The 17,649-nt window shown below is 37.7% G+C and overlaps 1 protein-coding gene across 18 annotated transcripts in view; it reads left to right on the plus strand.

Moving 5' to 3' along the window:
* LOC105474928 (lysine methyltransferase 2C) overlaps nucleotides 1-17,649 on the plus strand; it is a 310,251-nt gene that overhangs the window by 246,129 nt on the left and 46,473 nt on the right. For 10 of the 18 annotated variants that reach the window (XM_071094207.1, XM_071094202.1, XM_071094205.1 and 7 more), the window contains 10 exons: nucleotides 2,054-2,158; nucleotides 2,493-2,540; nucleotides 3,499-3,666; nucleotides 3,805-3,837; nucleotides 3,938-4,057; nucleotides 10,216-10,348; nucleotides 10,587-10,801; nucleotides 12,443-12,516; nucleotides 14,928-15,110; nucleotides 15,491-17,371. In XM_071094207.1, coding sequence (XP_070950308.1) covers nucleotides 2,054-2,158; nucleotides 2,493-2,540; nucleotides 3,499-3,666; nucleotides 3,805-3,837; nucleotides 3,938-4,057; nucleotides 10,216-10,348; nucleotides 10,587-10,801; nucleotides 12,443-12,516; nucleotides 14,928-15,110; nucleotides 15,491-17,371 — 2,960 coding nt within the window. The remainder of the gene's footprint in view (nucleotides 1-2,053; nucleotides 2,159-2,492; nucleotides 2,541-3,498; nucleotides 3,667-3,804; nucleotides 3,838-3,937; nucleotides 4,058-10,215; nucleotides 10,349-10,586; nucleotides 10,802-12,442; nucleotides 12,517-14,927; nucleotides 15,111-15,490; nucleotides 17,372-17,649) is intronic. The other 8 variants (XM_071094210.1, XM_024790663.2, XM_071094214.1 and 5 more) reach the window with 5 other exon arrangements.

Consider the following 17,649-nt stretch of genomic DNA (forward strand, 5'->3'; position numbering starts at 1 on the left):
AGTATATCTTGTAACTATCATAACTAGTCACTTGAAGACTTAAATAGGAGCTCTTTGCAGTTGAGTTTTAAAAGGAGAAGGATTGAAATTGGACAGAGAACATATAGGAAAGTTATTGATATAAGTTATTTTTTTCTTAATTTGATTATTTTTTTCCACAAAACTACTGAAGAGAGAACAGTTTTACAATAAGGCCAAAACTTGGAGGACAGAAAAATACACCCATTTCAAAACCTAGATTAATTGTTCTTTGCAGTTGAACCACTCTTTTCACTTTATAATGGAAAATTAATGACTAAAGCCTTTTTTAAAACATGTCACTCATTATAGCCTATTATATCAATTTTAATGATTTATTCAGATATAAAATCCTTTAGGTAGGAGCAAACTTGTAAAACAGTCTTTAAAAAATTAGTTATAATTTGTATAGTAGCGTTCCATTACTTTAAAACAAAAAACTGCTATATGACCCCTAAAAAAATTACCCAGAATTTTTTTCTTTCAACCGCAGTGTTATCTAGAAAATGCATTATTGAAATAATTTTCTCTAAAAAGTTCCTGGATTTTTGGGCACACAAAACTTAATGTGATATATTATGTATGAATTACATTTTGGAAACTATATAATGGAACCACGACTGTTTGACAGAAATATTTGACCTGGAATATTACATTTATGCCCTCCTCCCCCTTTTAAGTAAAAATAAACTTGAGATGGGTTAAAAATTTCAGTTTCTCTTTACTGAATGACTAATATAATTATTAAAGCAAGCCTAAACAAGAGTTGCAATAGTTTCTTGGTTAAGCGCCAAACCCTTAGAATCCTCCTTGACTTTTCTTTCCCTTTTATTCATCCACGTGTTTGTCTCTGCCTTCAAAATACATCCCAAAGCCAACCACTTGTCTCAGCTTTCCTTAGAACCCTAGTGCTGTCATCACCTCACCTCTCAGACTGCACCAGTGCCCTTTTCTGATCTTGCCAGCCCTCCCCAATTCCCACCCCACATCTGCTCTACATGGAGCAGCCAGTATGTTCCCTTTAAAATATTAGTCATCTCCTATCTTTCAACCTCCCAACACCTTCTCATTACACTTCAGAATAAAACCCAGTCTTCCCCATGATCTCTAAGATCTTACACAGTCTTGCCCTAGCTGCCTCTTCTATCCCTACCACAGTTTTTCTGTTACCGCTCTGGCCTCTCTTGTTGGCAAACCCGGCTTGCCCCAGGGGCTTTATGTCTGCTTTGCCTTAGTTTGGAGGGTTATCTCCATCTTTGTGCATATAACTTACTCCCTCATTTAGTTTTCTGCTCAGTCATCTAAAGGTCTTCACAGATCACTCTGTCTAATGCAACATCCCCACGGCTTATTTTTAATCCTTTTTCCTTGTTTTTTCTTTAAATAGCACTTATAGCGATGTCATTTATTTACTAACTCCCTCCGAGAAAGTAAGCCCTCTGAGGGCGTGCACTTTGTTTCAGTCATTGCCCAGTGGGCAGTGCCTCATATGTGATCCATAGACACAGTTCTGTGGGTAGTGAAATACTTTTTTAAATAAGTGAGTGAATGAGTAATCATTATGAACAGCAAAGCTGGAAGTACTAACTAGATGGTACCTGGCTTGCACTCCCTGTGGAATTTCTAAAGAGTGAGAGATTTGTCTTTCGTATTTTAACTTTTCCTACTGTGTTTTAATTTCTCAATGTCACTTTTAGACATGCCACTTTCTTAAGCAAAATGTTTTTTTTTTGCTTTGTTTCTTACAGCAAAGCAAGTTGCTTTGTTTCTTACTCTGTTTCACTTTTATTGCCTACAGGTCTTGAAATTTTGTCTCAATATACATTAGTCACAAGACAAAATAGTCTGAATTTTTAGTAAAGTTTTGTAATTCAAAACGTTTCCTTTGCTATGAAAAACTTTTACTGTAAAATTAAGAGTCTCAGGTTTTTATTCTAGCACTTGCCTCAGTATCTGCTGTACTCTAGGTTTTTAGCAAATGGCTTAATGTCTGAGAAAATACTGAAATTTTAAAAAACATATTTACTATATTTAGGTCCTGCTGATGACCCATTAGCTGATATTTCTGAAGTTTTAAACACAGATGATGACATTCTTGGAATAATTTCAGATGATCTAGCAAAATCAGTTGATCATTCAGGTATATATGAATGCTGTTTGCCCTTTCTCTGGTTTCTGATGTGAGTGAGAGGTGTATGGTGTGTGGAACAAGTTTAGCCTTTTGTGTGTTTCCCAGTAACTTTGTTTTTGTTTTTGGCTTTGTTAAAGAACTCAGCATTTTATTTGATCTACCTCAGCTTTCCTGCTTTAGGAGGGGATATAGCAAGTTAATTTCTGTTGTCTTTCTAATTGCATCACATTTAAGGCACGTTGCCTTAAAGTCTTGCTGTATCTTGTTTCTTCTTTTGTTTGCATTTTCCCTCACTTCCCGCTCCTGTGGTAATCATCCATTTTATTTGGTTTGGGTCTTATAGGTCTTGATTTATGCACTTTCCAGGTTGAGAGCTCACCTTTTCCATTTGGTAAGAAACTGAGCAATGGATGACGGCTGACTAGAAGTAGTCTTCTTTTTTTATAGTGATTTCAGCTGAAACAACCTGTAGGTGCATGCTGTTTATCAGTAGTGCTAATGTGTCACTAATCCATACTTTGCTTTTCCCTTTTTGTGTGTGGCTAAAGCATAGCTGTACTGTACTTTGGGTGACTTTGTCAATAGTTTTTCTTTTAATGAATAATTTTTTGTTAATATGTGATTTATAGTATTACCTAAATGTTGTAGAGCTAGTTCCTAATATAAGATCAAATAAGAACAGACTAAATTTTTACTTTTTAATAGTAATAATATTGAGAAAGCATGAAAAAATGTAGACGATAAACCATTTTTACATGTGACTCTCAACAATGTGAGCTACAGCATGTTATAGTTTTGTAAATGTAATGTACATAATCAGAATGTGCCTACAGAATATTTTAAAAATATTACCTATGATTGAAGTTATTTACAAAGGACAATATTAAACACTGAGAATTTTAGGACTTTTCATTTATTTATACGAAACGTATTCCTTTTTACATACTGTGCATAATTGAACTGTACATTTGATACCACTGTTTTCCAAATTAAAGCAATTATTTGTATATAGATTTCTTACAAACTCCTATCTTAATGAAGCTTTTTTTTTTCTTTCTTTTTTTTTTTTTGGCAGAAGTTGGCAAGTTAAAATCAGATGTATTCTTTTGTTCCTCAGGAAATGTTTTTACTTAAGATAGAACTTTACATGGCACCTAATACAAATATATTGTGCCTAATTTTTACTGAGTGACTCTCCAAATTGATATGAGAATTCTAATTCAGAATTACAGACTCTGTTTCTTTGTTTTAATCATATTGTTGTATATTAAGTACAGGTAAATAGTGCTATACATTTTTGTGTGAGTATTCTGAATGTACCTTTAAATTTATTTTCCTTACTCTTTTAGATATTGGTCCTGTCCCTGATGATCCTTCTTTGCCTCAGCCAAGTGTCAATCAGAGTTCACGACCATTAAGTGAAGAACAGCTAGATGGGATCCTCAGTCCCGAACTAGACAAAATGGTCACAGATGGTAAAATATTTGCCCTACATCTAGGCTTTCTAAAAGACCTGAGTAAATATGATTTTTAAAGACTTTTGCATGGTTATAATTTAACTTCTAATTATTTCTGTGTCAGTTAAATGCTATTTTGTATCAGTATATTGAATTAGCTGTTAATGTTTCTATTTTTTTTTTTTTAATTTATTCTAGGAGCAATTCTTGGAAAATTATATAAAATTCCAGGTAAATGTGTTTTGATTTTTTAGTTTATGAAAATGGCATTCCCCATACCATGACCCTACTAGTCTTTTAATCTTGTTACTATTACTGTTTTATCTCCTAGAGCTTGGCGGAAAAGATGTTGAAGACTTATTTACAGCTGTACTTAGTCCTGCGAACACTCAGCCAACTCCATTGCCACAGCCTCCCCCACCAACACAGCTGTTGCCAATACACAATCAGGGTATGTTATGACTTTATAATTGTATATTATATCCACACGTGTGTATATATGTGGGTATATATACACACACAAGCAAGTTTTGCCCTGTTCTTTAGTAGCCACATATACAAACTGATAGGGAGAAAAACCCTTTTGTGATGATAGAAAAATACTAACTTCAGTCACATAGCTGTCTCCCTGAAATTCTCTGTAATTCTGTCATTATCCTTATGTCCAGAATTCTTTTGCTCATTCATTGGCAGTAGGGAGGATGTAACGGTGCCTGCCCCCTTCCCTCCCTGCAAGTCCCATTCCCAGCTCACTCCACTCCAGTCATTTCCCACATAGGCACTTCCATATGTGTGGAACTGTCCCCACTCACCTAGCTGCCTGTACTCATTGATCTGCTCTCAGTTTCACTGTCATCTCTCAGAGGTTAGCTGGTTACCACCCTACCCCATGTTTTTCATTTGTAGCACGTGTCACAAATATAATACCTGTTTGGGTAATTAAGGTCTTCCCTTTGGATTGTAAGCTCTTTAAAGGCTAGGGTCATACATGTCTTGCTTATATGCCCTGCCACAGAGTATGTGTTCAGTACATACTTTCATAATAAATCAGTGGCCTTTCTATCCATGTAGACACTGAAATTTTGTGGACGTTTGCCTATTTTGTTCATTTCTCTTCTGCCTACTTATAACAAGCTACCAATTTCTCCCATTTTCTGTAGAGCTGAAATTTGATAGCCTAGGATTAAGGTCTGTATGAGTAGATAGGGAAATTGGTTACAGGTATGGGAATCTCCTATAGGAAGGAGTTAATGGAGTTGCATGGTGGCGTGTATATAACTCTATATGTAGTTTTGTTTTGTTTTGAGACAGGGTCTCTCTCTGTCACCCAGGCTGACAGGCAGTGGTATGAACGCAATCCACGGCAGCCACGATCTCCTGGGCTCAAGCAATCCTCCTGTCCTCAACCTCCCATGTAACTGTGACCACAGGCACACACCACCATGCCTGGCTAATTTTTTGATTTTTTGCAGAGATAGGGGTCTCACTTTGTTGCCCGGACCAGTCTAGAACTCCTGGGTTCCAGTGATCCTCCCACCTCGGCCTCCCTAAGTGCTGGGATTACAGGCGTGGACCTCTGTGCCCAGCTAGTATATATTTTTGATGATTTGAGCATAGGAACATTTCTCTGTATCCTGTTGTCACTACCTCATGACTATATCCTGAATTGAATAACATGAATCTTATCCTTTTCCTGTATAAGTGCTAAAGTGTGTGAATAATTTATAACCTTTACTAACAACTTTGTATATACATGAAAAATTACATAATGCACATAATGGAAATATTTGAGTTTTTACCAGTTTAGCCTCTAAACCTAAATTTACCTTGAATTTTGCTAGGTTCAACATGTGATTTACATGTGGGTATTATACTCATCATAACTACTTCTTGCCTTAATTGTTCCCATATGCTTTTTTTTTTTTTCTTCTGAGATGGAGTCTCACTCTATCACCCAGGCGGGAGTGCAGTGGTGCGATCTCGGCTTACTGCAACCTCTGCCCTCCAAGTTCAAGTGATTCTCCTGCCTCAGCCTCCCTAGTAGCTGGGATTACAGGTGCCTGCCACCATGCCCAGCTAATTGTTTTTATTTTTAGTAGCGATAGGATTTCACCATCTTGGTCAGGCTGGTCTTAAACTCCTGACCTTGTGATCCATCCTCTTAGGCCTCCCAAAGTGCTGGGATTACAGGCGTGAGCCACCATGCCTTGCCCCCATATGCTTTTTTAATGATTAAGAACTATTCAGTATTTCTCTTTTCAACTTATAAAAATGAGCTGTCTTTATGTTTTCTGAACTGAAAGTGCATATTTTAAAAATCAGAGATGTATTTCTTTATTAAAAACATCTTATAGTCATTATGAAAATCACTTCATTGTGCAGTCTCATTTTTAAAAGGTCTTGACAGGATGACTTCTTTTTCTTTCTTTTTTTTTTTTGCAAGGTGTTAATGTGTGATACAAGGTGAATAAGGCTGCTTACCATTAGGAGTTTGTAATGCTAATAATGTAGACTTTCAGGTATACAACTAATGTGTAGTATAGTACAGAATAGTACAGCCTTATGAATCACTAAGATTTCATTGTTCTTGTTTGAAAGAATAGTAGTTCTAATGTAAGGGCAAAGCATGATCAAGTTACATATAGGGTGACACATAGTTATTCAATATGGCAACTTTAACATTCTCCAGAGCAAAGGGAGTGGGCATTGTTTAAGGAAGCAAAACTAGAAGTGGACATTGGTGCTGATTGTAAAGGGCTATGAGAAATAGGCAGAGGCAGCTGGCCCTTTCCTTACAGGCTTCTAAGAGCCTTTGAAGACCTCACACCAGTGGTGTGATCTGATCACTTACATGTTTTGCTAAGGTAGCTCTGGTATCAATATTGGGAATAAATTTGGGACAAGAAGACTACTAATGAGGTTACTGTGGTTGAGACTAAGTTAAAAAGTAGGTTCCATGTAAAGATACTTCGGTGCTGATTGAAAGGAAGGAATAGATACGAGAGAAAATGACATTAGAACAAGTAGGACTGTGCTACTGAATGGATATAAGGTGTGAGGAAAGGGGGAAATTAAAGTGAATTAGACTATGTATAAACCAGGGGCCCAGAGGATAATCATGAAAGATGGAACAAAGACTTAGTGTGTGTGCTGGTAGAAGGTAGTGGAGGTCTAGTGAATTTAGTTTTAGACCTCTTTTAGGTTGGTAGAAATGGGACATATACACTATTCTGACTTACAGGCAGTTGCAGTTAGTCAAGGAGATGGATGAAAATGTAGGAATTATCTGTGTAATTATGCTAATTGCAGATGTGGGAAGGATGAGATTTATTAAGAGAATATACTGCCAGTAGAGTATAGAATCTCGAGCAGTGCTTTTTAATTAAATGTAATTAAGTATATGCTTAACTCATCTGATTTATATTAGGTGTGCACATTACATGTTTCTTATCGTTCTTCCTTTTAAAGTTTAGGTGAAAGTAAAAAAAAGTAGTGAGAGATTTGAGACATTGAGTGAGAGGTATAGGATCTTGGAAATGAATGATCATTAGAGACAGGTTGTACAGTTAAGTAAGGTGAGTACTTGAAAAACGTTGTTTCATTGGACCATGGGTAGGTTGTTGGTAATCTTCAGTGGAGTAACTTCAGTAGAATTGATGAGAAAGGGGAGGCAAAGTGTAATATGTTATTATGTAATATGTAATATGCTTTATTATCTGATGGTAATAAAGTTCATAAAGTAGAGAATAGAATTTTCAAGATTGAGGTAGAGTAACTTGAAGTCCCTTTATGTAAAAGTTGTGAAGTAACTTTTGAACTTTTATAAACTAGTATGACTAGTTTGGGTAGATATGGTGGAAAAAAAAAAGGAGACCACTTCTTGAATAAAAGAAGATGAAATACTTTGCTTTTACTTGTTTGTCCTTGAACAAATTATTTAATTTCTGTGGGTCCTCTTTGCTTAAATGGAGCTGAACATAATAACCTATTTCAGTGGGTTTTCGTGAAGCTGTAAAGCTTTTAAGACTGCTTAGCATAGCATAAAGTACTTAACAAATAATAGCTAATATTATTGGGAAAGTTTCAACATGGTAATATTGTAGTTACAGTAGATGGCACTGATAGATGGCTACAGTATGGATCACATTCTCCTTGCCAATAAACTCTTGTTTCTCCTAATTACATGAAAGACATTCGATATTGTTTATTAAAATTCCACATTCCTTAATGCAGCGGTCCCCAGCCTTTTTGGCACCAGGGACCAGTTTCAAGGAAGACAGTTTTTTCATAAACCCAGGTTGGTGGGTTGGGGAATGGATTTGCGATGCAACTGTTCCACCTCAGATCATGAGGCATTAGATTCTCATAGGAACACGCTCGCATGCACACTTCACAACAGGGTTCACGCCCCTATGAGAATCTAACGCTGCCACTGATCGGGTTCATGCTCCTATGAGAATCTAATGCTGCTGCTGATCTGACAGGATGTGGAACTCAGGCCGTAATGGTCACTTGCCCGCTGTTCTCCTACTGTGTGGCCGGGTTCCTAACAGGCTATGGACTGGTACCAGTCTATGGCCCCAGAGTTGGGGACCCCTGCCTTAATGGAACCTGCTTTTCACTGAAGTTGAAAATAGATGTAGTATTCTAGTTTGAAAAAAAGCAGAAATCTTGCCCTTTAATCCTTGGAGTAAATGTAAGTGTCATGAGACATTTGTCATTGTGAAAACCTGATCCAGTGGACCCAGCTGTGGTATTTAGTAACATAAGCCCCTTTGTGGAAGTCAGAGAGTTCTAGGAAGTCTTTGAGACAAAATCTTTTAAACTTGTCGGTGATCGTCCTTAGTATCTGCACATACACACTGGAGCTATGTAGGCTTTAGTGTTGTAACATTCACATGATGTGGTTTAGGTGAAAGACCATTACGCATTGGACAATGTACGTTTATGAGACTTTTAATCCCATGGAGTGACATTAGATAAAAAATCAGGTGATCAGGTTAGGAATTCTCTAGTTATACCAAGTATTAGTCAACTCCGTATTGCCATTTGTGTAATTAATTGGTGATGTGGATCTCCTGTAATAGTATAGCTCTAAGTGTTGCAACAATTAACAGAGGCTTTGTGTATTTCCACAAATCATCAAGTTTAATTGGAGGGCTTTTTGAAGGCACACAAAGTTTTTGTTGTTGTTCTTTCTTTTTTCTGGAAACTGCTCCAATATGGACAGTTGGCATATTTCCAAATAGTTTAGACAAGTAGACTTTCACAATAAGGATTGAAGTTACATGCTTAAAGTAGTGTTGTAAAGAAACATGAGATGGTCTTATTATTTGCCTAATGTCTATTTAGAAAGAAAACGATAAGGTATTTGATGTTTGTGAATAAGCTCGAATGAGAATTCAAATACATTTGGGGGCTGAACTGTAAGTTATAAAAATTAAGCCAAAACCGGAGTGTATATATTTTTAGCAATAATCATCTGATTGATAGTGATAGATATATTGCTTACTCAAAACTATTTAGAGAAAGTATCAGTTTAAGAATCACAGATGGGGTGGACACAGTGGCTCACACCTGTAATCCCAGCACTTTGGAAGGCTGAGGCGGGTGGATCACTTGAGGCAGGAGTTGGAGATCAGCTTGGCCAAAATGGTGAAACTGCACCTCCACTAAAAATACAAAAAGTAGCTGGGCATGGTGGCAGGTGCCTGTGATTCCAACTACTCAGGAGGCTGAGGCAGAATTGCTTGAACCTGGGAGGCGGAGGTGGCAGTGAGCTGAGATCTTACCACTGCACTCCAGCCTGGGTGACTGAGTGAGACTCCATCTCAGAAAAAAAAAAAAAAAAGAATAAAAGAATCATAGATGGTTTTTTGTATTAAGAGGAACAGGAATAAAATATAAGAAACATCTGTTTGTAAATTTTTAATGAAGAGAAAGAATATTTGATAAAACTTACTAGCATTTGCTGTGATTCATTCATTTTTTAGGAGTTAATATGTATCGAATAGTTACTCCATACCAGGAACTATGTTCAGAGCTGTACATACATTATCTCAATTAACCCAAATAACAGAATATCTGCAGTTTACAGAAATAGAAATTGATTCTGCTTCTAACAGGTAAAATTGAGGTTCACACCCCAGGCTTTTGGACTCCAGGACACTTGCTATTTCTAGTACACAATAATGAAATAGAGGATCACAGCTGTAGAGATCATATTTCAAAATCTTGTAGCCAAAAGTGACTCTTTAAGTATTATATAATACTGAAAAAAATCCTACTTTTAAATTGCATTAAAGATTTTGTTTTAGAAGTACAAGCATCTCTTCTATACTTGGGGGTTTGGTTCCAGGACCCCCAGGTATAACCAAAATCTGAGAATACAGAAGTCAAATGTTGGCCCTGTGGAACCTGGCATACAAGAAAAGTTGGTCCTCTCTATGCATGGGTTTCACTGTGTTTTCCATCCGCATTCAGTTTGAAAAAAGTTTGTGTTTATGTGGACCCATGCAATTAAAAACCATGTTGTTCAAGGGTCAACTTTACTTCAGCTCCTTGTTATTTATGAATATTATGCAAACGGAATTATTTTTTTCTGTTAAGATGTTTTTTCACGGATGCCACTCATGAATGGCCTTATTGGACCCAGTCCTCATCTCCCACATAATTCTTTGCCACCTGGAAGCGGACTGGGAACTTTCTCTGCAATTGCACAATCCCCTTATCCTGATGCCAGGTACAAGCCTTATTTTCTGTGGAAACTTAAATTGCACTAATTTCTGTTTGCTTTATATATAAATTAGTCTGCTTAAATGATTGTGTATGATATTATTGTAAGTTGCATTTATTGTGGCTTTTGCTATAAACATGTTACTTTTAACTATTTTGTAATAGGTTTTAATGAAAGCTGTACTTGGACATATATTAAAAAGTTATTTTATGTTTATAAAGTGAAGATATTTATTTTTTCCCAGGGATAAAAATTCAGCCTTTAATCCAATGGCAAGTGATCCTAACAACTCTTGGACATCATCAGCTCCCACTGTGGAAGGAGAAAATGACACACTGTCGAATGCTCAGAGAAGCACGCTTAAGTGGGAGAAAGAGGAGGCTCTGGGTGAAATGGCCACAGTTGCACCGGTTCTGTACACCAATATTAATTTCCCCAACTTAAAGGAAGAATTCCCTGGTAAGTCATGAATATATTATTTCTCTCTATTTTACCAACTTGTCACATGTGCAATAACTTTTTTTTTACCTGCAATAGAGAGGTAGCTTAACTAATTTTCATCTATGATGACCCACAATATGAAGATTCCCTAGATATCTAGAAACATCTAGCATGTTTACTTTGTCCTAGACCGTGCATCCATTCTCATATTTCCCAAAAGTTAGTTTCAATTAATGAAATGGTCAGTTTTTCAGCTCCTAGCAGTGCTTATTAATATGTGGAAATCAGTGTTATGTGATTCTTCAAAAATTTCTAAAACCCAAACTATCATTTAATCAAAAATATTGCTAGGCTAAATCAGTGAATTCTAAGTAGTGTTTATAGGAAACGAATTCAATATTGTCTTCCCTTCTTCTCCCCTCACCTTCCCTGACTGTCCAGCTATTACCACTGCCTCTTGAAAAAAGCAGATGATAAAATAATAGTACAGTTTGTGAAAATTCTGATTAACCAGTGAATGAGACATTTGGATTAATGAGATGTAAATTATTGAATATATGCAAGCAATGCAGTTTTATTATTTTGAGTTCATGGTGTCAGACAAACCAGGATTGAAAAAGTTATTCAGACTCAGTTTTGCAATTGTTTCCCAGCTATCTATCAGTACACAAACTCTTAAATTACTAGAGGGGTACCTGGAAGTGACTTTTCATTTGGATGACCCCTGGTTTTTAGGTACCTTTTTGGATTGGCATCTTCATGGTACTTTATTCCTTACGTATTGTAATAAATGAAATGCTTTTTATCCAACAATAGAAATCAATGGTTTGATGCAGGGAGACCTGTGAAGGCAGTGTCCCATTCTTCAGCCACTTTCTTTCCATGCTTACATTTGCTGTTTATGAACATATATGGGTATGTTGTCGTTTTGTGTCAGCACAAATTGTCCTTACAGCAGAGCTATAACTTTTTTAAAAGTGTTTTTCTTTAATAATTTTACTTGTGATTCAAGAACCTCATGAAATACTGTGTTAAAGCTGTTGGTCTATGAACTGATTTTTCATTTTCATTGGCTTTTTGGAAGCTTGCTTTCTTTTTGTAATGTGGAATAAATAATTTCTATATTTATCTTATCGTTAACTGTTGATCGTAGCCAAGCATCTTCATTTTGTATACCATCATGACACTGAATTTCATAGAAATGGTTTGAACTGATTACTTTTCCATATGTTTGTCCGCAAATGCTAGTGAGATGCTTATTAATGACTTTGTTTACTTCTGGTAGGTCAAATTGATAGACTTCTGTTTAGCGCAGATGTTTTACAAACTTACATTTTGTTTCTGGTGGTATCTTACCACCAGAGGGAATTTATTGTGTTTGGCTTACATTTTTGCTACTTTGTCCCTTGAATCTAAAAAAAAACTTCCCAACTTTACAAGCTAGGTTGTTAATGAGGCAACACTTCATTTAGAAAACATTTGTTTGGCCTACAGTATGCCAGCATCTTTGTTCTTTGTAAAGAACTTAATATAGGTCTACTACCTCATGAGAATACGGCCTGAATAAGATTAACTGTCAGCAGTTCATCAACATTTTTTATTACAGCATGTCATTAGCATGACTCTGAGAAACTGTTATACTCTGTTCTTTTGTTGCAGATTGGACTACTAGAGTGAAGCAAATTGCCAAATTGTGGAGAAAAGCAAGCTCACAGGAAAGAGCACCATATGTGGTATTTTAAGAAACTCCTATCTTTTAAATATTTAAATACAATGCTTGAACCTTATTTGTATTAGGTTAATAAAAAAACAAATTTCCATTTCAGAAAATGCTTTTTAGTACCTGTACAACAAGCAACTTTATTTTTACAGTGATTTTCTAACTCCTTATGTCTTAATAGAGAGTGTGACATTTTTATAAGCAAGTTAACAGAACCAAAATGTTGAAGATTGAAAATCAGCTATTATAGGGGGCAGGATGAATTCATTTCACTTCAAAATTGTTTTATCTCTTCAGTCGAGGTACCGTTGGCAGTCTGTAGCCATGAGTTCTATATATGTGGATTCAACCAACCATAGATAAATATTTTAGAAAAACGTCTATACTGAAGTTGTACAGACTCTTTTCCTTGTCATTGTTTTTTAAACAATATAGTATAACAACGATTTACATAACATTTATATTGTGTTAAGTATTGCAAGTAATCTAAAGATGACTTAAAGTATACAGGAGGGGCCAGGCACAGTGGCCCACACCTGTAGTTCCAGCACTTTGAGAGGCCAAGGTGGGCAGATGGCTTGAGCCCAGTAGTTTAAGACCCGCCTGGGCAACATAGCCAAGACTTCGTCTCTATAAAAAAATGAAAAAATTAGCTGGGTATGATGGCGCATGCCTGTGTAGTCTCAGCTACTTGAGAGATTTGAGGGGTTGAGGCTTCAGTGAGCCAAAATTGCGCCACTGCATTCCAGCCTAGGTGACAGAACAAGACCCTGCTATGTCAAAAAATAAAAAAGGAGAAAGTATACAGGAGGATATGTGTAGGTTATATGCAAATACTATGACATTTTCTATAAGGGGCTTGAGCATCTGTGGATTTTGGTATCTGCAGGGAATCCTGGAACCAATAGTCCATGGATACAGAGGGACAGCTGTACTCAATTTGGAGAGAGGCATGCCTCAGTGTCTTCCACAGTCACCTCTTTTCTTGTTAGGTTTCATAGCGAATCTGTGCATCTTCAAAGAGAAATATTTAGACATCTTTAAAGAGTTTTTGACACATGATCTTTGCCATGAACTATTAGGTAATTTTATAAGATTCGCAGTTCATATGGTAAATTATTTTCTCCCAAAGAGCCAAATTAAGATTGTCAGCTGGAACCAAGTCCTTGCTTTCATTTTAAAGCATATTAAATGTGTATTATTGTTGGAAAATATATATAGTTGTTTTCCAGCTTGTTCCCCAGTGCGCATATTTTCAGTTACAGTGATTATTTTGAATAGAGCATATATGTGTGTATATGCTCTATCACATATATATATAGATGTATTGATATGCTCTGTTTTATCTTGACTTTAATTAGGTAATGACAGAATTTTTTAAATTTTGAAGTGATTTCATTAACGATACGTTTCAAATATCCAGATTTTTTTTTTTTTTTTTTTTTAATATAAAGACTGATTGGATATTTTCTTTTTTTCTAAAAAATTTTTTTTTTTTTGAGATGGAGCTTCACTGTTATTGCCCAGGCTGGAGTGCAATGGTGCGATCTCGGCTCACTGCAACCTCTGCCTTCCAGATTCAAGCGATTCTCCTGCCTCAGCCTCCCAAGAAGCTGGGATTACAGGCATGTGCCACTATGCCCGGCTGATTTTTTTTTTTTTTTTTTTTTTTTGAGACAGAGTTTTGCTCTTGTTGCCCAGGCTGGAGTGCAACCATGCGATCTTGGCTCACCACAACCTCCGCCTCCCGGGTTCAAGTGATTCTCCTGCCTCAACCTCCCGAGTAGCTGGGATTACAGGCATGTGCCACCATACCTGGCTAATTTTGTATTTTTAGTAGAGACAGGGTGTCTCCATATTGTTCAGGCTGGTCTTGAACTCCTGACCTCAGACCTCAGGTGATCCGCCCGCCCCAGCCTACCAAAGTACTGAGATTACAGGCGTGATCCACTGCGCCCGGCCTAGTTTTGTATTTTTAGTGGAGGTGGGGGTTTCACCATGTTGGTCAGGCTGGTCTTGAACACCTGGCCTCAGGCGCTCCACCTGCCTTGGCGTCCCAAAGTGCTGGGATTTAGAGCATGAGCCACCATGCCTGGCCCCAGCCCCTTCTTTCTAAATTGAAGGAGACGTGATTTCTAAGGATGTATTAAGAAAACTAGGAGCTAAAATATTAAATCACACCTGGGATCTTTAAGCTTAATTCAAATACATAGAGAGGATTATATCCTCAACTGATAGATACTGTGCACTGTAAAGAGAGAAGACGAGTTAGTGTCCAGATCCTTTTTTGGGAGGTGCCGTAAGTATTTCAGCATTTTACCTGACTTTTTTTCTTTTATTTGAGAAAGTTCATGATAGTTTTATTTTATTCCTTAAAACGTTTAACATAATCTGGTGAATATTTTTTGTCTTCTTTTGTCAAAGCAAAAAGCCAGAGATAACAGAGCTGCTTTACGCATTAATAAAGTACAAATGTCAAATGATTCCATGAAAAGGCAGCAACAGCAAGATAGCATCGATCCCAGCTCTCGTATTGATTCAGAGCTTTTTAAAGATCCATTAAAGCAAAGAGAATCAGAACATGAACAGGAATGGAAATTTAGACAGGTATGGAATTTTTGGATAATCTACTTTTTGAAGTTGCATTTTTATGTTTTGAGAGGGAGGTCTTTGCATTATTATTTTAGAATATAGTTCTTAGACCATGAAAATTTGATTAAGGATAGACTTGTTTCTCTTTTCAGTAAAATATATTTAAATTGATTTGGGAAGTTTATTGAAATATTATAAACAATATACTGCCCTAGGCACAAATGGAACATGCCATGATGAGTAATTTCTCTTCTTCAGGAATTCATAATCTAATATGGGAGCAATCTGGTAGCTGCTGACATCAAACAAATTAACTTTCTGTTGCTTTTTCCCCCCATGATGGTAGTTTTCTTCCTTAACCTAAATGTGATTGCTTTTTCTTTCTATTTTAATAGCAAATGCGTCAGAAAAGTAAGCAGCAAGCTAAAATTGAAGCCACACAGAAACTTGAACAGGTGAAAAATGAGCAGCAGCAGCAGCAACAACAGCAGTTTGGTTCTCAGCATCTTCTGGTGCAGTCTGGTTCAGATACACCAAGTAGTGGGATACAGAGTCCCTTGACACCTCAGCCTGGCAATGGAAATATGTCTCCTGCACAGTCATTCCATAAAGAACTGTTTACAAAACAGCCACCCAGTACCCCTACATCTACATCAGATGATGTGTTTGTAAAACCACAAGCTCCACCTCCTCCTCCAGCCCCATCCCGGATTCCCATTCAGGAGGGTCTTTCTCAGGCTCAGACTTCTCAGCCACCTTCACCACAAGTGTTTTCACCTGGGTCCTCCAACTCACGACCACCATCTCCAATGGATCCGTATGCAAAAATGGTTGGTACCCCTCGACCACCTCCTGTGGGCCATAGTTTTTCCAGAAGAAATTCTGCTGCACCAGTGGAAAACTGTACACCTTTATCATCGGTATCTAGGCCCCTTCAAATGAATGAGACAACAGCAAATAGGCCATCCCCAGTCAGAGATTTATGTTCTTCCTCCATGACCAATAATGACCCCTATGCAAAACCTCCAGACACACCTAGGCCTGTGATGACAGATCAATTTCCCAAATCCTTGGGCCTCTCCCGGTCTCCTATAGTTTCAGAACAAACTGCAAAAGGCCCTGTAGCAGCTGGAACCAATGATCACTTTACTAAACCATCTCCTAGGGCAGATGTGTTTCAAAGACAACGGATACCTGACCCATATGCACGACCCTTGTTGACACCTGCACCTCTTGATAGTGGTCCTGGACCTTTTAAGACTCCAATGCAACCTCCTCCATCCTCTCAGGATCCTTATGGATCAGTGTCACAGGCATCAAGGCGATTGTCTATTGACCCTTATGAAAGGCCTGCTTTGACACCAAGACCTATAGATAATTTTTCTCATAATCAGTCAAATGATCCATATAGTCAGCCTCCCCTAACCGCACATCCAACAGTGAATGAATCTTTTGCCCATCCTTCAAGGGCTTTTTCCCAGCCTGGAACCATATCAAGGCCAACATCTCAGGACCCATACTCCCAGCCCCCAGGAACTCCACGACCTGTTGTAGATTCTTATTCCCAATCTTCAGGAACAGCTAGGTCTAATACAGACCCTTACTCTCAACCTCCTGGAACTCCCCGGCCTGCTACTGTTGACCCATATAGTCAGCAGCCCCCAACCCCAAGACCATCTACACAGACGGACTTGTTTGTTACATCTGTAACTAATCAGAGGCATTCTGATCCATATGCTCATCCTCCCGGAACACCAAGACCTGGAATATCTGTCCCTTACTCTCAGCCACCAGCAACACCAAGGCCAAGGATTTCAGAGGGTTTTACTAGGTCCTCAATGACAAGACCAGTCCTCATGCCAAATCAGGATCCTTTCCTGCAAGCAGCACAAAACCGAGGACCAGCTTTACCTGGCCCGTTAGTAAGGCCACCCGATACATGTTCCCAGACACCTAGGCCCCCTGGACCTGGCCTTTCAGACACATTTAGCCGTGTTTCCCCATCTGCTGCCCGTGATCCCTATGATCAGCCTCCGGTGACTCCAAGATCTCAGTCGGACTCTTTTGGAACCAGTCAAGCTGCCCATGATGTTGCTGATCAGCCAAGGCCTGGGTCAGAGGGGAGCTTCTGTGCATCTTCAAACTCTCCAATGCACTCCCAAGGCCAGCAGTTCTCTGGTGTCTCCCAGCTTCCTGGACCTGTGCCAACTTCAGGAGTAACTGATACACAGAATACTGTGAATATGGCCCAAGCAGATACAGAAAAATTGAGACAGGTAAACACATTGTATGTTCTCAGTTTTAAGTGTATTATTTGAGGAAGCTGTTCATTTAATCAAACTGAGTAATTTCTACACAGTGGTTAATTTCTTATTTTTTTAATTCTGTAGAGTTTGTCATACTGCAAAAAAGAAAAATGAAATTGATGAGATTAACACCAGTTTAATTTATTCTGTATCTGATTTCAGTCTTCATGAATTCACATCGGATCCTTAAATATTGGAGCTTTGTTTTCTGATAGTTGTCTGGCAAGTAAAAGTACCCAAATCATCAA

Source organism: Macaca nemestrina, chromosome 4 (genome assembly GCF_043159975.1).
Source record: "Macaca nemestrina isolate mMacNem1 chromosome 4, mMacNem.hap1, whole genome shotgun sequence".
Taxonomy (NCBI): domain Eukaryota; kingdom Metazoa; phylum Chordata; class Mammalia; order Primates; family Cercopithecidae; genus Macaca; species Macaca nemestrina.